General features: G+C 39.2%; 1 protein-coding gene across 1 annotated transcript in view; it reads left to right on the top strand.

The window, feature by feature from the left end:
- Positions 1-373: 373 nt before the first annotated feature.
- The window catches only part of LOC145767521 (carbohydrate sulfotransferase 1-like), a 43,683-nt gene continuing 20,250 nt past the window's right edge, over positions 374-23,806 (top strand). Inside the window, exons 1-4 of the mRNA XM_082579359.1 lie at positions 374-424; positions 10,956-11,235; positions 16,933-17,125; positions 23,029-23,195. Of these exons, the coding sequence (XP_082435485.1) occupies positions 11,132-11,235; positions 16,933-17,125; positions 23,029-23,195 (464 nt within the window). The 5' untranslated portion in view covers positions 374-424; positions 10,956-11,131. The remainder of the gene's footprint in view (positions 425-10,955; positions 11,236-16,932; positions 17,126-23,028; positions 23,196-23,806) is intronic.

The following is a 23,806-nucleotide window of genomic DNA, read 5'->3' as shown; positions in this document are numbered from 1 at the left end:
ATTGTTGAGTGATGGAATGTAGCCTAAGTCTTTTCCTACAGTGTAAGCTACAGTATATCAATAGGCTACTAAAATTTTAATGTGACTAGATGTGCAGTAAATCTAAAAAGTTTTCTTAGTTTGTGCAAATTATTTTTGTAAGCCTGCTGATACGCTGTATTTTTGTCATTTTTAAAGCAAATTTAACTGTTAAAGGTTAAGTTATATCAAAATTTTCTTTCTGGTAATTCAACCATTGACAAGATAATGAGTAGGAATTCCTATTTGCAAACCAAACAAGCTGCGCTTGGAATCTGCTTTCTTGTTGGCTTGGTTTTAATTTCATATTGGTCTTCTCAGTTGTCGGAAGGCCATGAAAAATATGTACAAATGATTCAAACTTTTGTTCAAAAAGAACACACAAACTTGAAGCCCAAGAAGAAAGGTAAGGTATTGGAATAGTAGCTTATTATCCAAGACAAGTAATTAATCTAAAACAAATCAAGTGTTTGGAGATACATTTTTTTTTTTTTTTTTTTTTGAAGAAAAACTTTCTTTCGCTTTTTTGACATACAGTATGAAAGCAATTTTGCCTCGTTCGACTCTAGGCTTTTGCTAGAAATAAAACGGAAACCTACAATAATCAAAACACAAAGAGTGCCGTAAAATCCGCCGCCAATGTGTGAAAACAGACTGGAGGCTTCTAACTCTACCAAGCCTGCCCCCGTTACCCGTGATATCATTGCCATTGGAATTTGTTTGGTCCAGGTCAAAATAACAAAAAGCCATTCAGTGGTATGGTTGCTTAAGGTGGCCGTGGCAACGCAAGGCCTACGCAGTCGCACACACTCTTGGCCAACTCCTTGTCCACTGCGGTCTATCAAGGTCGAAACGTGCAGCTTCAGGGAAACTGGTTGCAACGGGCTGCCTGATGCTCTGTTCATCGACGCCCGCCTTTCAGGATGCCTGCCCGAGTGCCCGTCAAACACTGCCTTCTTCCGCCAAAAATAGATTGCCGTTGGAGACGTTTAAGTGTGTTTATTAGCCCCAGGAGTTGCTAGAAATGGCCCTAGCTTTCAGCCTGGCTTCACCTTTAGCCTACACTACGTTGAAGCATTTCCAAAGAGATGGGGTCTGAAGGAAATCAGCTTCCTAGACAGTCCAATTTCGTAAAGTACAAAATAGGCTACAAGGGGTTGTAACGGTTGTAATAATTATAATTTTCTAAATTTATACCAAAATGTTTATTGATTCCTGCTACAGGCAAAAAAAAATTTCCTAGTCATAACCCTACGTGCTGGTAGGTCTATAGGCTATCGATTTTTGTAGTTAGTATGTTTTTCGTCCCGGACTCGTTAATGACGAAAAATAAAATGATTGATTGAATGATTTTCAAATTAGTTGATTTTGGAATTATGGATTTTTGTCAAGTCGTATCAAAAATATCATGCAGGCTACATCAGTGATTCTCAACGTGGTCCAGGTGGACCACTGGTGGTCCACTAGGAATTTATGTTGGTCCACAGAGAGTTCTATAAATCCTTTATAAAACGTTCTTCAAAATTGTATCATCTACTACAGTAAATTGTGTACGGACTGCATACAGGTGTAAGAAAATTATGTAGCATGTATGATTGTATGTCATCGTTTGGGGAGGAAGACAAGCACCTTCACGTGGTCCCCCCCGTCAGTAACATACAAAATTATACAAAATACGTATGCGAAACGAAGCTTGTCAAACAAGAGCTAATGAGACTGTTCAGCGCAGGGTGGGTAGGAAAATGCCCTTTTCAGGGCACGGCAGTGCTCGCACTGTCGAAAAGTACCGACGACCCACCGTACTGCAGCTGAACACCGAGGGCATCACGGCAAGCAAGCTCAACATCATCGAGCACCTGGCCACCAAGCATCAAGCCCTCATCATCCTCCTCCAGGAGACTCACTGTACATCTGTGGATAAGTTGGTAATAACCAACTTCACACTCGCAGGCGCAACCTGCAGCAGGAAACACGGCCTCGCCACGTTTGTCCATGACCGGCTGAGCTGGTCCTTGGTTGACCAATCCCAAGCTCAATCGGAGATCGAGTGGCTTTGTATAGATGTAGCAGGCTACAACATCGTCAATGTCTACAAGCCCCCACCTTCGCGGATAACATCAACAGCCATCCCAGTGTTCCCCCACCCCAGCCTCTACGCTGGCGATTTTAACTGCCACCACACTGACTGGGGGTACAACTCCATCAACAACGACGGAGATAGTCTGGCCGCTTGGGCAACCAACAACAACCTCGCCCTCTTATACGATCCTAAGGGCGCACCGAGCTTCCACTCCGGTCGTTGGAACACTGGCACGAACCCAGACCAGGCTTTCGCAAGTGATGACCCCGATGATCGCCAGCCGGACAGACGTGTGTAAGAGAAGTTCCCAAGGTCTCAACACCGACATTCGCTAATCACGGCCCCCTTGCTTGCCACACCTATTTCGAGCAAGCCTGTCAAGCGATGGAACTTCAGAAAGGCCGATTGGGAATACTACAGCTTCCTCACAAACGAAGCTACGCAGTACCTCCCATCCCAACACACCATCAAAGTGGATGAAGCCTACCAGGACTTCTGTGATGCAATCATATCTGCGGCAAAAGACTCCATCCCGCGAGGTCGACGGAAAAACTACATACCTTGCTGGGATGTGGAGTGCGACAGGCTTTACCGCGACTTCCTCCGTTCCCCCCAGGGTACCGCCACCACCAACTCAGCAACAGCCCTGCTGGCAAGATTGGATTCAAAGAGGAAGAAGCGCTAGACAGAAGCCATAGACTCAATCGACTTCACGCACTCCAGCCGCACAGCTTGGAGTACACTCAACAACCTCACTGGCAGATCACGTGCCTCTCGTAGCCAATGCCCCATTTCAGCAAATGCCATCGCCTCACAACTTGTGAAAAATGGAGTGCACAGAACGAGAGACCGTGAATCAGACAAGTCCGTCCTCAAGGAAATGACGGACCTCTGGAAGGTCCCAACACCTGTCGAGGGCAACATCTCTGGTGAGTTTACCCCAGAAGAATTTGCCTCCGCCCTCCAGCACCTAAAGCCAGGCAAATCCCCGGGCCTTGACCACCTATGCCCGGAACTAATACTCCAAGCTGCTCCCTCTATGAGGTCCTGGTTAAAAGAATTCCTTTCCTGCTGCTTGCGTCACCTGCGCATCCCAAGAATCTGGAGAAGAGCCCTAGTGGTTGCAGTCCCAAAGCCGAAGAAGCCCCCAGGGGATCCGAAGAGCTATCGTCCCATCTCTCTGCTCTGTATCCCCTTCAAGATACTCGAAAGACTTATCTACGCCCGTGTCGAACCGATAATAGACCCTCAGCTCCCTCGGGAACAAGCCGGCTTTCGCCACGGAAGATCAACTGTAGACCAGGTCACTCTGATGACCCAAGACATCGAGGACATTTTCTCGGCAAAAAAGAAGGCTGGCGCCGTGTTTGTCGATCTCACGGCTGCCTACGACACTGTATGGCACAGCGGCCTTACCTGCAAACTACTCCGTCTCCTTCCTGACAGGCACATGGTCCATATGATTATGGAACTTGTGCAAAACCGCAGCTTTACCCTTTCCACCGGTAGCGGCCGACGAAGTAGACTACGTCGACTCAGGAACGGCGTCCCACAGGGCTCTGTCCTGGCTCCCCTCCTCTTTAACACTTACATCTATGACCTGCCTGACACCATCTCCAGGAAGTATGCTTATGCAGACGATCTGGCTCTCCTGCATCCAGCCGGAGACTGGCAGTCAATGGAGAGGAACCTAAGCCAGGACATGTCAACTATATCAACATATCTCCAGAAATGGAAGCTACAGCTCAGCAAGGCAAAGACAGTGTCGGCGGCCTTCCACCTAAACAACAAGGAAGCAAAACGTGAGATCAACATTACCACCGATGACGAACACCTCCCCTACTGCGCCGAACCCACCTACCTCGGCGTAACCCTGGACAGGTCACTCACGTACCGACGACACCTGGAGTCACTGCGCAAAAAACTATCTGCGCGCGTTGCACTTTTGAGGCGGCTGGCGGGTTCCGGTTGGGGAGCTGATGCGAAAACCCTTCGCACAGCTACCTTGGCCCTTGTCCATTCTACTGCTGAGTACTGCGCACCAGTGTGGTGCCGCAGCTCTCACACCCGCCACATTGACACCGCCATCAATGACGCACTACGCACTGTGACTGGATGCCTGCGTCCCACTCCAACGGACTGCCTTCCCATCCTTGCAGGCATCCAACCTGTTGAGCTTCGCCGCAAAGGAACCATGATTTCCCTTGCTCGTCGCGCACTGGACCCCGACCACCTCCTCCACAGTACATTTCAGCGCCTACCTGGAGGACAGCAGCGACTGAAATCAAGACGCCCATTTGTGCCCGCCGCACGACAGCTTCTGAACAACGTTGAAGATCTTGGAATAAGTGCGGCACACTGGACGAACTACACATGGAACATGGAGTGGCAAAACAACACCTCCCGACTCCGTGATTTCCTACCCGACGCCGATCCCCACCCTCCGGGAATGTCCCTCGCAAGACTTGCGTGGGTCCGGCTTAACCGCCTACGAACCGGCGTCGGTCGCTTTCGTTCAGACATGTGCAAATGGGGCCTGGCTTCCTCACCGGGATGCGAGTGTGGCGCCACAGACCAGACAGTAGATCATGTCGTCCATGACTGCCCAATCCATCAACCACCACATGGAGCGCCTGGACTGAAGGCCCTGGATGGCGAGACTGTCGAGTGGCTGATGACATCATGCCCAAACATATAGTCCAGAAGAACAGCTCATACGACGAAGAAGAAGCGTGACGTAATAATCATGTTTACTTTGTGATTTTTGTTCGATTTTTCTGGAAGTGCTACTGTAGATAAGCATAAGCTCTGCAGTTTTTGAACTTATTTTACTAGTTGACAAGTAGGCTATTGAACTGTTCAAGGCATAAGTGAAGTGCTGGCAGGTCTAATTAATAAATCATATGTTGATGTACTGTAATTGTTGTGGTGTTGTCGGTGCACGAAGATTGCGCTTCTTCATGGTACAAAGTTTCTTTAGGGAGAATAGAGCTATTCGCTGTTTCACAGAAGGTTAATTAAATTATTTTATGAATGTCACATGTTATATTTTTACAAACGTTAAATTAAGTACTGTATTCTGCAGTGCTTTAAATTAACAAAACGTCAGAAGCTGCTTTTGCTGAGAAAGCAAAACTGACAACTGAGACATTACCATTTTATTGAAACGATATGTGCAATTGTGCATGATGTTTTATTAGAATAAAATTTGAAATTAAAATTATGATTATTCAAGTAGTTAAGGTTGAGTGTGCAAATTAAGAAGGTTTGCTTAATTAGTTAATTAGGTTTAGATATTATTTTATTAACCCTTTGCTTTTCAACGTTTTTTTGGAAGTTAACTGCTCAAGGGGGGGGGGGGGGGCGTTTTTGGATCAAATTCAATCAGCTGTTACGTGTTATCCGCTGGTGCTATTTCAACAGAAGCTGCACTGGTGTGAAAACAAATCATTTGTCTATAAGTTTGAAAAGTCATTATTTTAAAATTTTATATGTTAAACTTGATATTTCAATTTTTGCAAAGGTACCCAAAAACGATAATTTTGATTTATCTTGCCGCTATTTAATCACCGTGCTAATCTGATTTCATGCAAAGTTCTGAAAAACAATGAGCTCGATCGAAGGCACGAAGTGTGTGTGCGTTGTGCCGAAGCATTGCATTGATAAAGATTTACGACTTGCGAGCAAATCTTATTGTAAGCTACTCACTGATTCTAAAATAGTTACAATCAGAGTAATATTGTTACACGAATTTGAAAAAAAAAAGTGCGTTTGTTGTCTTACATTTTTGTCCTAAACTAATGCATTCCCAAACTCATGGCTAGCTTCTAGTTTTATGGATCCAAATTTCTCATAAGTAACAGCTTAGCCTGCTTGAATAGCTGTTTACATCTTCGTTTGTGTATTTTAGGTCTACAATTGAGTTTGTAGTATGAATATTTTTAGTAGAGAGAAGACAATTGAGCAAGTTGTTGAAATTATCTGAAATTTCTAAGTTCAAATTAGGTGCTTTTGAAATTGTGGATTTGTGTCAAGTCGCATCACAAATATCATGCAGGCTACATCATAAGTCATTTCGCTTACGAGTGTTTATAAACATGACTCATAAATTACATCCACAAACAATACAGCATTTACATCAACAAAGCTAAATTCGAAGCTCACTTTTTATTGAAAATTGTGTCAATCAATTTGAAAATACATTTTTAGTCCGACCGGGGTCAAAACAATGCAACAGCGAATTGAGGAACATGCGTAAACAAAGGAAATGTGACATAACCCACAATCAGCAAAGCTACATAAATTTAACGTTTACAAATGTTGAATCAATGTAAAAGGACTGGATTGCTGACTGGGTCATCATTGTTTGAAACACAAAAAATACGCGTAGAGGCGACAACATCAGCAAGGCAGCGATTATGTTTCTGGCCAAAAAAAATTAACTTTTGACTTCAAAGATAAAAATGATTATAACGAAGCTTCAAAGTTTGTCGTAAAAAATATTGCAGAGATACAATAAACATAATCATTTTGTGGCAGATTGTGAGAAGACTTCCTAGATTCTTTCCAAACATTTGCATGATTGCAAATTATTTTCTATAACTTTATATTGCCAAAAAATGGCTTCTTTGTTGAAACAACGTGGCTACAATTCTATAAACAATTCTTAGGCCTACTACATTGAAGTAATGAAATTTTTTTTGTGATTTTGCTGATGACATTTTACAATATCCGAGAAGTAAAAAATAATAATGATGAATTATTTTACAAAACCGTGGTTTGCAAGCGCTTCACAAAAAATTGTTGTGGGAAAATTTACCATTGGACGTAAAACGTTTGTAAAAGAAAATTGTCGGTTTACGTATTTATAATGTTTATTGCGCTGTTCAAATTATAAACTGCCTGTATTGTCTACCTTTGTAGTTGCCGGCCAGCTTAGAGTAGCATGCAAACTACGCGTTTATGGTATTTGCATCGTGTTATGATTCTCGAAAATTTCACACAAGGTCTTTATTTTTATCGTGATATTTTTGTGCCTTTTCTGTCCTAAACTTGAAGTCTTTGTGCAGCACAATCCACATCGGTTTTTAGACTCAGTCTTCATTGAAAATCTTTTGTGTGGTGCATCATTTCAAGTAGTGTCTTCCCCTAAGCTGTTACACAAACCGCCCAGAACCAGGTTGATTATTATGTATCTTACAGCCGTTGAGAGCCCGTTATTGTATGTGTGGAATTATTACTGTAGTGTAGATGTCTGACTAAATTCATGTCAAAGTCGGGCAAATTCTGCTTTCGGGATCCTTGCCGTTATTTACGGTATTTTTTGTTGATAAGTTTAGGCAGCATTTTTCAAAGATAAATGAAGACATCGGTATTGTTCGTCACTTAGATCTAGTTTTCTCAGCATTATTTATTCATTCTTTGATCCACTAGTTTGTCCCACTTTTGGTATAATCGGATCGTTTATAAATGGCGGGTCTTCACAATAGCCGGCCTCTTATACATTGGCGCAACGTATTCAGGTGTTGAATCAATGATGAAAAAAGCTGATTTGTTGTTTGTCTTATGTGACGCCTAGCTTTATGCCTCTTCTACATTACAAAATATTTAGTAATGTAGATGAGGCATTATCATTTTTATTTTGCGCTCTTTGGAACAACACACAGTGCACTGTGAAACAAAAATGCAGGACATAACAACAAGTAGGCGACATAAAGCAGGGAAGGGACGCCATCGAGTTAGCTGCTACGTGTAAATGGAACCTATCTCATAATTTTGAGCAGTGACGATCGGTGAGGGAAAGCAAGGAAGGCAGTGCTTACCTTAGCAAAAACTAAGCAAAATATAATGACTGAATTCTAGGTTTAACTTCTTATTATTTTTATCACGTCTATTTTAACTTGAAAATTACTGTATTCGTGACTAGAATTACTCGTAACGCTTGTGAGTAGTCTAAGTCCTCACCAAACCGCATGTCTTGCCTATAAATGCCAATTGATTGACGCAAACGCTTCTGTCAGAAACAATCACTGAGGCTCCAGGTAAGCAACTATCAAACTTGCTTTCCCAGATTCAAAAATGTCAAAAAACGCCTTCGTTTCATCCAATCCGCACCCGTTTTGCAAAACGTCACCAGCTGCTTAGCCAATCAGATGTGTTATGGTTATGGTAGGTTAGTTGTGCTTTCCCAGTGACGTCAATGCGTACATTCGTTAAAGCGACTAGACTAACTCGTCAGAATGGACTCTCGTCACGGTACACGCACAGCATCATAATGCCAATAAGCTTGTTGCTGTTTTTTGATGTCTCCTCGCCATGTACTTTAGCCTACTGTACTAGCTTTCATAGCCATGCCTTTGCCCTTTTTACAGCGTTGATATAACGTTACTTCGCCAATGAACGTTCAGGTGCAGATGCAATATTTAGTTTGTTAAGCTTCTATACGCAGGAGGCAAACTTATCCAGCTTTTTGTACAAATTGCTTGCGGTTGTAATGTTTAGGCCTAAGTGTTAGTTTTTGTAGTGTAGGCTTAACTGAATATCTGAGAATGAACATTCATGACGAATTAAACATTTAGACAACTATTATTCTATGTCTAACACAGGATTTGGTCCTGCAACGTTAAAATTAAGATTGTTCATGACTTCTAAACATTAAATGGATGTATGATCACGACATAGGCGAAGCACAATTTGACAGATTTTTATTTTTGATTTGTTTTGGAAATGCTCTCAGAGCGCACCAAATTGGAAGTTTTTTTCAAAAATTTCTGGGGTAGGCCCCCCAAACCCCCCGTTGGAAGTGTTGCCTTCGGCAACACGCCTTCAGGATTCACCCGACGGTTACGCCCTTCGTGCCTACTACCTTGCTGCAGCATATTTCCAAGTTGTTTTCCCAACGGTTTAGCCACCGAACGTCACTGATTTTAAGTGTATCTCACAATTACTGTTTGCAAAAACGCTATTTCTCCGGCTTCTCCCAAAAGCATTTGCAGTGATACATTTCCTCAATTGCAAGTTTTGTCAATGAGAGCATTTCCATAGAACGTTTATTTCGAAACCAAGTTTTCGTGCATTTACCCAAGGGAAGATTTCTTATTGTAACGTTTTTTATTCGTTAATGAATATTATCTGCTTGAAACAACTGTTTTGAATAGTTTGTGGCCTACATAGCCTACTATTTTGATTGTGAGCGATTGCTATTCTTCTTTGTAGAGCTGATAACGCAAAAAACGTTTGCTATTATTGTTTCTAATTAACAGCTTTGTGATCACTGGCTTTTCTTTTGTAGCATAAGAAATAACGCGCTTTGTATTATTGAGGTTAAACCAAACAAAGAAAAACAAGAGGATGTTTCTCTCTGCTCGCGCATATCGATGCAAGAAACAATTATGAGCTTATGGCTTGTTATCGCAATGTAATCCATTTCACGCTTTGCTGGAAGTGAGCTAGAAATAGCAAAAATTCACCAACATCTTGAATTTACAAGAAAACTACACAACTTTTAGCATCAAATTTAATATCATCAGATCCGCCTGGCAATTTTAGGAAAAGTCAAGAAAAACCAAGTGCATGGCGTTACTGTGCTTCAAATAATCAAAGAAAATATGAGAGGGGGCCAAATCTGGCCTCCCTTTGAGACGCAAAGTGTTAAGGACTAAGATTGAACACGCCCTTGAATTTTCTGACCTATGTTCAATACAGTTTCGACTGGTGGCGTTCATGCGGCGTCAACATAGAAAAGTGGTCCATTTGATATTTTTTTTAAAACTTGGTCCATGGGCCAAAAAAGGTTGAGAATCACTGGGCAACATCATAAGCCATTCGGGTTAGGGTGTTTATAAAGATGACTCATGAATTACATCCACTAAAATACAGCACTTCCAATCAACAAAGCTAAGTTTGAACGTCACTTTTATTGAAGATTGTATTTGTCTCGACCGATTTGATTTCAATCCGCCATCATCGAAACAATGCAACAGCAAATTGAGGAACATGCGTAAACCAAGGAAATGTGAGATAAATCAACAGTCAGAAAATCAGTTCTTCTACTTTGATTCAACGTTTACAAAACTTACAACGTTTACAAAACCTTACAATACAAAACGTTGAATCAATGTAAAAAGACTGAATTGTTGGTCGTTATTTTTTGAAGCACATAAAATAAAAAATACGCATAAAGGTGACAAAGCGATGTACCAACAAAGCAACGATTATTGAACAAGTTGTCCATCGTGTTTCTGGCTGAAAACAAAACAATAATTTACTTGTGGCTTCAAACATAAAGATGATTATAACGAAGCTTCAAAGTTTATGGTAAAAATGTTGCAGTGATACAATAAACATAATTATTTTGTGCCAGATTATGAGAAATTTTCCTAATTTTTTTCCAAATATTTCTAGGATAGGATATAAATTTTTATTGCCCAAAAATGGCTTTTTTATTGAAACAACGCGGCTACGATAATATAGAAAATAAAGAGCTATAGGCCGATTACATTGAAATAATAAAATATTTTCTTGCAATTTTTTCTGAAGACGTTCTGCTGCATCTGAAAAATAAAAAATAATAATGATGAATAATTTCACAAAACTGTGGTTCGCAAACGCTTCACAAAAAAATGTTGCGGTAACTACTAATAGACGTAAAATGTTTAATAATAAAGAAATATGCCTACTACATTTGGCTACAAATCGTTCTTTGCTTCTCACTTCATGTGCAGCTTCAATTCAACAAATAAGTTAATTAAAGATACATTGTAAACCTTTGCTTTAACCACTTTCAGAAATTGTTTAAAGTATTTGTATTTGCTGCTTTTGGTATCGCGTGGCAGGTTACAATGTATTTATTTTTCAGTGTTGCTTATCATTACCTACTATAGATCGGGTTCAAGTTTTCTCGGTCAATACTTCAACCAAAGAAACGATACTTTCTATATTTTCGAACCGCTTGTTCCGTTTGGTGACAATTGTATTGAAGGATCGAATGAAAGTCGTCAAGTTGAACATTTGACAAATCTCTTCAAATGCAACATGGAAGATCCTCAAAGCTTTTCAAAAAAAATTGGTGCTTTAGATGACAAAAAGTTTGCAACAAATCTTCGAGACTTGTGCTTTAAACAAAACTTTTGTTTCAGGTAGGCTACTGTAACTGTTGTATCGCTTGAATCTATTTTATTGGCAGTGGTGGTACTCAGACTATTTGCTTCACTCGTTCAATCACATTCCATTGACCTAACCAATGGCATAAGAGTCGCATGTTTTGGTGCAGTAGTGACAAAAAAAAATCATTCCATTGATTACTCAGCATCTCGAATCTTTGTACAAAAGAATAAGAATTACTTTTCTAACGTTGTGAACAGAAAATTGTGCATGGGTAAAAGATCCATTTTCGTCACCGGACTCTCACGTTATTTTGACCCTCAAAGAGGAAAAACGAGGAAAAACTAACAGACGTGCGTAACGACGGAGATATAAAGCTGTTACACAAGAAAGTGCCACTCGATAAGTTCTTCATAAAAATTCGAAAGAAATATCCTTGCATTGGATAAACGGCAATCAGTAGCGTATTTAGGGGGGAAGATAAGGGGCGATGGCCTCCCCCTAATGATCAGGTAAAAAAAATCACAAATTTTGCAAAAAAGAGTTGTAGCGCAAGACATAATTAAACAGACATAACTAAGCAACAACACTACATTTAACATTATAAAAACAAAAAACAACAAGCGAACGTTTTCGGCTAGTCATATAGCCCTTTTCAAGCCTATAAGAAAAATACATTATTGAAAGAAATGCTAAAGAATCATATAGTATCACAGCAAAAATATGGTCAAATCTAAACATTTGAGAAGCTGCCTCGCTCACACAAAATGATAACTAAAAATTACACAGCGCAACGGGTCAAGTAAGACATAATTGCTTGGGTAATTCATCCTGCGCAACTGTGTCACAAGACCTAAGGGGCGATAATAGGCTTTTTCACCAACTTTTTGGCAAGACTTGCTCAGTTTTTGGCGAAGAAATCCGAATGCCGCGGAGAGCACCTAGACAACAACATTGACCTAACATTCCAGCTGAAACCGCGGAGATCTATTTCAAACAAACAGTTTTTCTTCCTTTTCTTGACAATTGCATGGCACAAATTCACGAGAGGTCCAATGAGCACTGCTCGCTAGCTTTTAAAGTCAGCACATGATATATCTGCCTTCATTGATTCATGAAGATGAGGACTGCCCAATCGACAAGATTTTCGACTTCTACCATGCCTACCATGAAATGCTGGATGTTGAACCAAGCAATTGCTTTGCAGCTACTATTAAATTACTAAGAGCGAATTGGCTTGCAGTTTCTGTGGATAAAAGACATGCGACTTTTGTGGATGCGTGTCAAGCTGTTGAATAACTCGGCAATCATCCATAAATTACTTCGAATCTTTGCCACGCTTCCGGTTACAACTGCCTCCAATGAGCGATGTTTCAGTTCACTAAAGTAGCCTACCTGCAAAATTGCCTGTTAGGTTACTACAAGGCCTACTATAAACTTGTGCTTGATGGAATGGGTCTGCTACAGGGTTGCATTCCTGGGGGGGCTCGGGGGGGCTCAGCCCCCCGAAATACGAAAAGGCTTGATGTAGGGGGGGCTCAGGGGGGGCTCGTTCAAGCTTCCATTTTTCAGCTTTTCTGGCTGAACAACAACTTCTCGACTGAACAAGTAACACTTTAACAGCTTTCTCACAACAGAACTGCAAAAAAACACGAGCATAAGTTGATAGCAATCGCCAATTATCACTTTTGTCAGAAACTCTCCAGACTGGGAATATCAACTTCGTAGTAGCTAATCGTCATGTCAAATGGACTGTTAATTCTCTACTTCAAATAAAAAAAAGCTATTCAAGAAGGAAAGTATTCTTTGATGAAGTTGTTAACTTGAGTCCCGGAAGTACAAAAAACTACTCCTTTAAAGGCACAACATTGGACCAGTTCAAAGCTCGACGTAGAAACTACCCTTCTTTTGATCGTAATCGGTTTATTCAAGCTTTGGTTGACAACATTGGAAGCAGGATGGTGGACACCAACAATGAAAATTCTGTGAAGAGCTTGAAAATTATTGTACCAGAGTTATGGCCTGCTGCAGTCGAAGTTCCATGGCAAGAAGGGGAGCAGAGATTACGAAAAATAAAGGAGAGATTTCATGTCATCACTCCTATTTCCGATTTTCGATTGTATGTTGACAATCCTTGTCATATACCAGATACGATGAAGTTGCTCAAGAACGTAGTACTAAACATGATTGCTATAAGCCGAACGTGGATTTTCACAAATGAACTTGGTCATCCCACCGCTACGATCACGGCTGACCATAGCACTTGTTTCAGCATTGTTGTTCATCAGTATCAATGGACCACCTCCTCATTTATGGAATGGCACTGCGGCAACTCAGAAGTGGTTGCAGACTCATCGGTCGGCTGTGGATATTCAAGTTAAGCATTCTAAGCTGCCCACATTGAATGAACTCAGATCTCTGCAAAAACTGTTTTCTGGCTAAAGTCAACGACTGTCGTGGTGCTTTTAACTTAGCACATAAAACCAAAGACCTGGCAGACAGGCTATTTGTTTTGTGTAATCTCGTTTGCACCAACTTAGAATATGTTTTTGCTGTAATTGGAGTTTTTTAAACTGTTCGTTAATAACTACATGAGATTTTAGTGTAACTGTCACATTGGCAGCTTATTGGTTCTTATATAGCAAATCTGCAACCACAAGCGCTCATTTCAAGAATTGCATTTCCTTACTTTCCTATTGCAGTCAATGTTTTGCAAGTGTGCTTAGGATTGGCTCATACAAATAAGTTTACAATTGAGTTAAGAGATTGGAATTAGCTCATGCAAATCGAGTTTCAAGTGTAGGCCTACGCAGTAAAAAAAAGCAAAAGAGATTGCAGGGTGGCAACCAAGCCAAATTTCAAACTTATAATTTTATATCGGATTCAACCACGTTTTCACGTTTTGTTGCTTCTACCTTTTTCTGTACTTCAAGCTATGTTTTAGCATGGGTTGTTTTTCGACATGATGTTCAGAAGTAAAAACATACTGAACAGTGTTTCCTTTTAAAAAAGGTGAACATTGTTGGCTAACCTACACTGATTACTTATACATACTTTGTCTATAACAACACAGCTAAATGTTAGAGCCCCCCCATAAAAAAATTAGGAATGCACCCCTGGTCTGCTACTATTCGGCTAGTCCGATTGGGCTAGTTCGATTCGGCTAGTCCGATTCGGCTATTTCCCTTTTCGGCTACAGCCCGATTAGGCTAGTCCGATTTGGCTAGTCCGATTGGGCTAGTTCCCTATTTGGATACAGTCTTTATCAGTTAGTTCTCTATTCGGCAATTTTTTGAAAATCAAACGATAATCCTTCTGTAATCCAACAAAATCCTTTTGTAAATCCAACGACGCCTTCTGTTTATTTAGAGAATTTTGTATTTTATTCCACAATATGGTTTCTTTTGCATTCCGACAAAGAAAAACAAATTGAAATGAAATTTAGCGAAAAATGTTTGAACTATTAAATTGAACTGTTTGCTCACATATAATCGACAACAACGCCTTCTGTTTATTTAGAGAATGTTGTATTTTATTCCACAATATATTTTCTTTTATATATGAAATAATCGAAGCTTTAGATGAGTGGGGTTTACACCTAACCACTGAGATCTTAAATCATATTTATGACACCGGAAACATCTCTAGTGATATGGTACGTTCCATATTCATAACTTTACCAAAGAAAACCGGAGCAACAGAATGCTCACTCCACAGAACAATTAACCTTGTGAATCATTTAACAAAGATCTTACTCCGAATCATGATGATGAGATTGAGACCAAAACTAAAACCGGAAATTTCAACAGCACAGTTTGGAATTGTTCAAAACAAAAGGACCACAAAAGGAATTTTTACATTAAAAATGATAACAGAGTATGTCCGATTCTTCTGTGTACTTAGAGAATTTTGTATTTTATTCTACAATATCGTTTCTTATGCATTCTTGCATTTTATCCAGTGTTTACCTTTGAGTGCCTTCCCAGACGCAAAATCCGTCATTTTTAAAAATTAAAAATGACGAATTTTGTTGTCTGGGTTAGTTCAAAATATGTTTTTTACATCAAAACAACAGTTTTCATTGTTAACAATAGAGGTTAATGAGATATATAAATAGAAGTGTTTTGTTAGTTGTTCGAGTGTGTTATTGTTCAAAATACATGTAAAAACTTACATACGAGTTATTAATTACGGAGATAGCATAAATTTGATGCTCTAAAACAAAGTCATATATTATCATAATAGTATAGTCAAACTGGCAAATGAGCGGACGACAGTTTTTTATGATAATACGCAGTCCATCAATTTAGAGTACTAACCGGCGATTCAATTCGATAATATCAAACCTCCATCTTTACACTCTGACTACAAAAAAAAATTAGGCCTATATCACGTGAAAGTTACGAGTAATTAAGCATTGATTTCAACGACATAATTTTTGGAAAAAAATCAACTTTACGAGCGGTATTGCGAACTTTGACCTTCCGCTTTGCAAGGCAACTTGATAGTTACTTTGCGCTTTAGTCCAGCGTAGAGTGGTTTCACTTTAACCTGAATAAAAAAATGTCTACTTTTGGCTTTCTTTCCCAATTAAAATCATTAATCAACGCATTCGAAAAGGTTTTCCAGAATTTCGTTATTATGCGGTGACATGCATTTCTGTGGTAAACAACTTTCCACTTTTTTCTCCGCTATTCTCTTTTAAATACCGGCGCGCGTAATTGGGAGTGGTAATTACGCAATTCATTATAACGCAACCAAAGGCTTTAATTTATCGCACGGCTCACCCCAGACAGTAAGATCCGCCATTTTTACATTGATTTAACGTCTGCAGACGTTGAATCGTTGTAAAAATGATGGATTTTGCCGTCTGGGAAGGCACTCAAAGGCAAAAGAAACAATAAATTGTGGAATAAAATACACAATCTCTAAATAAACCAAAGGCGTCGTTGGGTTTAGAATTTTGTAATAGTTAAGGATTTTAATATATTCTAAATCAAAGTTTACATGCAGACGGCGACGCAGGATGCATGTCAATTTTATCTGAGCAAACATTAACAGTTCAAAAATAAATTGAGCAAACAGTTCAATTAAATAGTTCAACCATTTTTTGCTAAATTTCATTTCAATTTGTTTTTCTTGTAAATACAAAATTCTCTAAATAAACAGAAAACGTCATTGGATTTACAGAAGGATTTTGTTGGATTACAGAAGGATTATCGTTTGATTTTCAAAAAATTGCTGAATACGAAGTAACCGATATAGACTGCAGCCAAATAGGGAACTAGCCCAATCGGACTAGCCGAATCGGGCTGTAGCCGAAAAAGGTAATAGCCGAATCGGACTAGCCGAATCGGACTAGCCGAATCGGACTAGCCGAAACGGGCCATTCCGTGATGGAATGGTGTTATTTTTACAGTACATAGCTGGTGAATAACAATCATGCATGATGTTACAATCAACTTTGCAGTTAACACAAGCACAAGTAGTTTGATTAAACTTTTTACATTAAATTATTTTCTCATCGAGCCTGATATTGAACCTTATAATGAGAAAGATTTGCATGAACATAGCTCGTTTTTGCCTTCATTGGACAATTTTTTCATTCGCGAAAGCGGTCGTCGTGGTTCTTCTCTCCTATTTCAGGTTTTCCTTCTATATCTTTCTACAAGCTCCAAATTTTAAACTCAGCACAATATCATTAAATGTTGTTCTATTTATGTTCGTTACAGGATCAAAACGAAAGCATTGTGCTCCGAAGAATTTTGCAACAAAACAAGAACTTGTTTAAATTGCAAACCAGTCAACACGACTTTGGCTTCCATGAAATGCAAATCAGCTGATATTGTTGTCATCAAAGTTATACGAATCTGCAGAATCGAACATTTAAGACCATTACTTGAAGATCCATATCTTGATCTCAAGGTAATAAAATCATAAAACTTTAATACAGTAAAAATGTATATAAACAGTACAATAAGTACATGTAGGCCTAGTTTTATGAAATGTTTTACAAAGGTCTCCAAAAAACTAACTATTTTTTGTGAACGTTTAACAACATTCTGTACTCTGTAGCATGTTAGCCTATATTTTAAAATGCAACCACACTGAATCACACCCAAGCAACTTATAAAGCAACCATACTGAATACCGACCATCCCACCGGGTGTTTTACATTTACCATACATAGCCCTACAACTCTACAAGCACGTTTGGATATTACCTGAAACAAAAGTTTAAATTTTTTAGAACGAAATAGTAACTATGCCAACAATGCACTGGCGGATTTGGAAAAAAATAGGTAAAGGCCAAAATTTTAACAAGCAAAATTTATAAGATAAACGGGCAATGCAAAACTTTACCTCCAAAAAAGTAAAGTTGGATAGAGGGGTTGTGAGGGGCTTGCCCCCAGAAAATTTTGGCAAATATAATTTTGTTTGGTCACTTTTTAGGCATTTTTGACCCAATTATTTTATTTTTTTCATTAAGATGTATACTTTGTATGTAACCAAATTTATTAAATTAGCCTAATAGTAGATTTGAGTAGAAGGTTTGGTTTAAAATAAGTTAGCTTACTGAATTAAAAGAAAATCTTTCACGACCGCAAAAGTTTCAATGATTTATTTCTTGAAAATTTGTATAGTCTGGCATTGTAGTCTTTCAAGAAGTTAAAGCTTCCAAAATCTATCTGTCCTCACCTTCGTTTCACTTAACCTAAATAACATTTTCACGGCATATTGAACTTCATTACCTATGTCCATTGACACTGAAATTCATCAATTTAATTGTTAATTAACTAGGCTATTTGAGTGAGTAGTGTTTAGTTCAGAATATAAAATTATTTTGTTGGTTTTTTGTGAGGTATAAAGCTTTTTAATTCCTTAAATTCATTTCTGAAACTATGCATGCCCAACATCACTAGTTAGGTAAATAAATGTGTTTGAGCGAGCAAAGCGAGAAACTTTTGCAAATATGGAGAAAAATTACATATTAAATTTTATCCTGAATGTAAAATTACAAGCCAAAAAACGCTACACGAGCTAAATATGCGTGGGTCCCTAAACGGAGGTGAGCCCCCAGCCAGGGGTTTTGGAAGCAGTAAATGAGGCCTTGTGCGATTTAAGCTTTTGATTTTCGAGTTTCTGCAGCAGATTTTTTCTTTTTTTAAACAGTAAAACAGACAATAAACAGACCAAACTGAATGGGCCCCCAAATAGCTGTGGGTCTCTCTCGGCCGGGAGGCGGTTAACACGACTCTGGCCAGTACCATAAGTTAAAATCTTATTAAACACATGCCTCAACGTAGTAGTTGTAACATGGATAAAAGTTGCGTACTGTACTTTCTGTATTTTTTTCGATATACTGGCCTATGGGAGGCCGGGGTACAGTGAATCATGGTACACAGTGAATCACCCGATCAAACGTAAAAAGTATATATTACATTTTCTCTGTAATCACTGTTGCCTGACCACAGTAAAGCTTTCGTTTCACGTGCAAAATCACAATCGGGTCATAGTTCAGCATTTTGTCCAAGATAGAATTTGTCGATTTTGTTAATAAAAAGTAAAAAAAAATGATGTTGAAGAGTTTTGATCATATCTTTGTGCATGGTCAAACTTATGCAAGAGTGTTTATATAGAAAAGTACAGTTATAAGTGGGCATAAATAGGAATAAAACTTAAAACTAAACTCGTTTGAGAAAAGCATGTTTTTCTCATTTTTGTTTTGAGGATAGGCATAGTACACAGTGAATCATGCCTCAGCGAATCAATGGCGGTTTTGATTCATTGTGTACCAGACTTTAGCATAGGCTACTGTCATATATGTGAAAAAAAGTTTCTTATTTTAGATACGTTTGTAACTAAATATGCCTAGAGCTAGAAATAAGCCAAGAAAAATTGGTGCTACTCCTCCGGAGTTGATGAAAAAAGCTGTAGAGCAGATCATCAAAAATAAAGCTTCAATCCGCAATGTATCTGAAACCTACTCAATTCCGTTTACTACATTATGGCGGTATTTAAAAAAGACATAATCTTCTGAATGTGCCACTGATGTTGTTTTTGAACCAAAATATGCTTGCAGGAAAGTGTTTTCTGATGTTGAAGAGATTATGTTAAAGGATTACTTCATCAAAGCATCCAAAATTCACTATGGCTTGTATCCAAAGTGTGCTCGAGAATTAGCTTACGAGTATGCAACTAAACTAAAAAAGTCGTTCCCATCCAACTGGGAGAAAAATAAAGCTGCAGGAGAAGATTGGCTATCTGGTTTTTTGAAGAGGTTTTCTGAGCTTTCTTTACGGAAGCCAGTTGCAACCAGTCTCGCTAGGGCAACTTCCTTCAACAAGAGTAATGTATCCTCATTTTTTGACAAGCTACAAGAGTGTCTGGAAAGGGCTGATTACAGTCCATCAGTCATTTATAATGCTAATGAAACTGGCTGCACAACTGTGCAGTCTGTAAGAAATTCAAAAGTTATTGCTTGCCGCAATGAAAAGCAAGTCGGTAAGCTGACTTCTGGAGAACGTGGGGTGTTGGCAGTGCCGGTCTTTGGGGTGTGCAAACCGTGCGATCGCACAGGGCCCGCAAATTAGGGGGCCCGCAATTTACTCAGAAAATGCAGTAACTTTTGTCATTTCCAAGGGGAAAATTGAACAAAAGAATTAGCAACAAGAAAACATAGAGACTCAGCATAGAAACTCAATAAGTGCAACCTATTTCGTTCCATGAAAAGATCGAGAGAAAAAAACAACAGAGCCGAAGTCGCTGATCGGAGTTGCCGCAAACATTTCAAAATATCTCTCGATAATTTCAGCGGACGAAATAGGTTGAAATTCGATTTTGTTGACAGCGGACAGCACCATTTTACAGTTATATTCATACCCAAATTTTTGTTGAACATGCTCTCAGAATGCCCCAAATTCAAATTAATTGTTCAAAATTTTCTGGGGAGGTCCCCCAGACCCTGGGTGTCCACGCCATAAGGCATCGCCCGCCGACCGTCAAACCACCTCCTTGCCCCTTCCCCTTTCAAAATACCTAGCTACGCTATTGAATTGGATGATTATCGTTGGGGCCGCAAAGCATATTCCGCACAGGGCCCGAAATACCCTAAGACCGGCACTGGGTGTTGGTTACTGTATTGTATGCAATTTGGGTAGAGAGGTAACTCTTTTAAACCATAAACAGACATAACTCAGCAACAACACTACATTTAACATTATAAAAACAAAAAGCGAACGTTTTCGGCTAGTCATATAGCCCTTTTCAAGCCTATAAAAAGAAAAAAAAAATTTTTTCTTATAGGCTTGAAAAGGGCTATATGACTAGCCGAAAACGTTTGCTTTTTGTTTTTTGTTTTTATAATGTTAAATGTAGTTTTGTTGCTGAGTTATGTCTGTTTATGTATTGTATGCAGTTAATGCGGCTGGTAACTCTGTGCCACCAATGCTTGTCTTTCCCCGAGTGCACTTTACAGATCATATGATGAAGGGTGCTCAACCAGACTCTCTTGGTGTGGCAAATCCATCTGGATGGATGTCTGCTGCATGCTTCACGGAATTTATGAAGCATTTTATCAAACATACAAAGAGTTCAAAAGATCACCAAGTCCTACTTATACTGGATAACCATGACAGCCATATCAGCATAGAAACGATAGATCTTGCCAAAGAAAATGGTATTACCCTTCTTACCCTTCCACCACACTGCAGCCATAAGCTTCAGCCCCTTGATCGATCGGTATATGGCCCTTTTAAGACTTTTTATAATCAAGCTGCTAATTCTTTTATGGTTACTCATCCTGGTAAGACTATTACCATTTATGATGTAGCAGAGCTGGTTGGTAAAGCGGATGAGCAAGCTTCAAAACCCAGAAACATAAGATCAGGATTCGCTGCCAGTGGCATATGGCCATTTAATAGAACTGTTTTTGGAGAAGATGAGTTTTTGTCGTCGTATGTCTCGGATAGGGTTCAATGTAGCATTGATGATCAAGATACCTGTACGTCCAATGAATTGGAAGTTGCTTTAGTTCCCTCTACATCATCAAATGTTGTCAGAACAGAATGTACCACTAACCCACCCTCACCATCCCCTGCAGCATTTGTGACTCCAGAGATGGTTTCTCCATTCCCTAAGTGCACTCAGCCAAGAAAAAAGTCTTCTTTTGCAAGAAAAAGGAGGAAATTGCAAATATTAACTGACACACCTGTAAAGGAAGCTATAGCTACAGAAAAAATGAAAACAGGCCAAAAAAGAGGGAAGAAGTTAAATTTACAAAAGACAAAGAAAAAGATCATTCAGATAGATGTACCGAGCAGCAGTGAAGATGAACTTGATATTGTGGTTTGCTCTGATGAATCTGAGGTAAGTTTATCTGAATCTCTCAGTTTCAATGGATTTGATAACGAAGAGCTGCAAACTGGAGATTTTGTCTTGTGCAAATTTCCCACCGAAAAATGACGAATTGCAATGTATGTTGGTGTAATCACTGATGTTGGTGAAGAATATGAAGTGAAGTTTTTAAGAAAATCAAGATGGTCTGGTTTCAATTTTCCTGACGTGGCTGATGTATGTAATGTGGCAAAAAAGGATGTCGTTCTTAAACTGCCGAATCCACAAAGCTCCGGAGGAACTTCAAGGGCTGGCAGACAACTAACTTTTCCAATTGATTTATCTGCGTACAAACAATTCATTTCCTAGGCAAATGGACTACTGCGCCTTCAAAAGAAACATTTGTTTGTGAATGTAAATGCCGATTTTCTTTGCGCTTTGTTTCCTTGTAAATGGGAATAATGCATTTTCTTTATTTCATTGTGTTTTTCAGCTTTCTTTTTTGTTTTCTCACTTTAACGTCTTGGTAGCTTCATTTTGTCTAAATTCACCTGCACAACTTTTGAACAAGTAGCCTCTCTGAGGCTTATGCAGGTGCTCGTTAGGGGGAGGGGGAGAAATTTCGGCGATGTTCTGAAAGAACTGTTTTTAAAGAACAGCCCCTATTTGATCATAAAGGTGACCTTATGCTGTAGAAATACCTTTTTGGATACGGTACCATCTTCCATATGCTCCGATAGGCCTGCAGAGAAATCATTAACCTAGTCCTAGAGTCTAGAGGCCTTTTTATGATGCAGGCCTCTCAGAACGTGTACGCCAACTTTTTTTAAACTTTTTCACATGTGCATGCACTGAGTTTGGAGGGATAAACACGCCACTTACAATTGCTGTACGACTGCTTGTTTTTTGAGTGTTTTTCTTGTTCATGCATTCTGTTTGAGGATCGGATTTCCTATGCAGGCAAGGGGGGTCGCCAACTTGTGTAGATCGGAAGCTAAAACCATAATAACCTACCACGTCTTTTAGTCGTAAATATCACCGGGGGGGGGGGGGGGGGCAAGCTTGCAATCGGGGAGATGGTTCCCCCTACCCCACCCCATAGCGACGCCTCTGTGTAGTTCATGGATCTGTTCCTTTTGCTTATTTACAAGAGGAAATAAATGTCTCACTTTTAAAAAGTAACTGATTGTAACCGTGGTTCACAGTGTACCGGCACTGGTCCACAGTGACTCAATTTTTTGTTTACATTTAAAATGCAAAATTTCAAAAACTAAAAGTGCAACAGATCTTGCATTAGAGTCAATTATAATTTAGATCATGTGGAATCGTGTCACAAAATTTGATGTTTCTGTGTCAATTTGAATGTGAATAAATGCAAAAATAAACATTTGTGATTCACTGTGCCCCGGTCTCCCCACTGCACGTTTTAGGTTAATCAAATTTTTTAAAAAGCTTTTAACATTTTCTAGTTTTATAACACTTCCTTCTATACAGGTGCTTGAGCTTGTACGTGACCCGAGAGGAGCCTTTGCATCAAGACTAAAATTAAAAATGCGAGATATTTATAAGGACACTTCAGATACGTGCAATTCAGTAAAAAATAATTGGAAGTTTGTACAAAAAAATCATGAATGGATTGGAAATAGCTATAAATTAATCAGGTTTGTAAGAGATTGTAATGTTCATGGATACCAGTATTTATAAATAATCTACACAAGCTAATTTGTGACACATTGAAGACTATTTAACACTGTGGTTCATAATCGGACTTTGATAGACCCCCTGACCTTGCTTCTGTGACGCCGATTTAAGGGTTCAAAAAAAAGTTTAGTAAAAAAAGTAGCCTACTCTCTCATATTTACAAACTATTTATGAAAATCATCAAGAACAGAATAAGTAGCAGCTAAATGAAAACCAACCCCCTGAACAAGCAGCTTACAGACAACGATTCTCTTGCATTGATCACCTGCATGCAGTTGGGCAGATCTTAAAGAAGATGAATGAATACCAATTACCCATATTTATGACATTTGTTGATTATTATGAGAAGGTATTTGATTCCATCAAGCACTCCTCTGTTTTAATGCAATTCAAATTCATGGTATATCAGATAAAATAGTAAACATTATCAAAAACACATACACAAATGGCACTGCGTAAATCAGAACAGAGAAATTAAGTGATAAAATAAAGATTCAGAAAGGGGTGCGCCAAGGTGACACTCTTTCACCTGTTATGTTTACAGCTGCAGTTGAAGAGATATTCAAGATGT

This window comes from Aplidium turbinatum, chromosome 3 (assembly GCF_918807975.1).
Source record: "Aplidium turbinatum chromosome 3, kaAplTurb1.1, whole genome shotgun sequence".
Taxonomy (NCBI): domain Eukaryota; kingdom Metazoa; phylum Chordata; class Ascidiacea; order Aplousobranchia; family Polyclinidae; genus Aplidium; species Aplidium turbinatum.
Note: the sequence above shows the minus strand (reverse complement) of the source record. Positions and strands in the feature narration are given on the sequence as shown.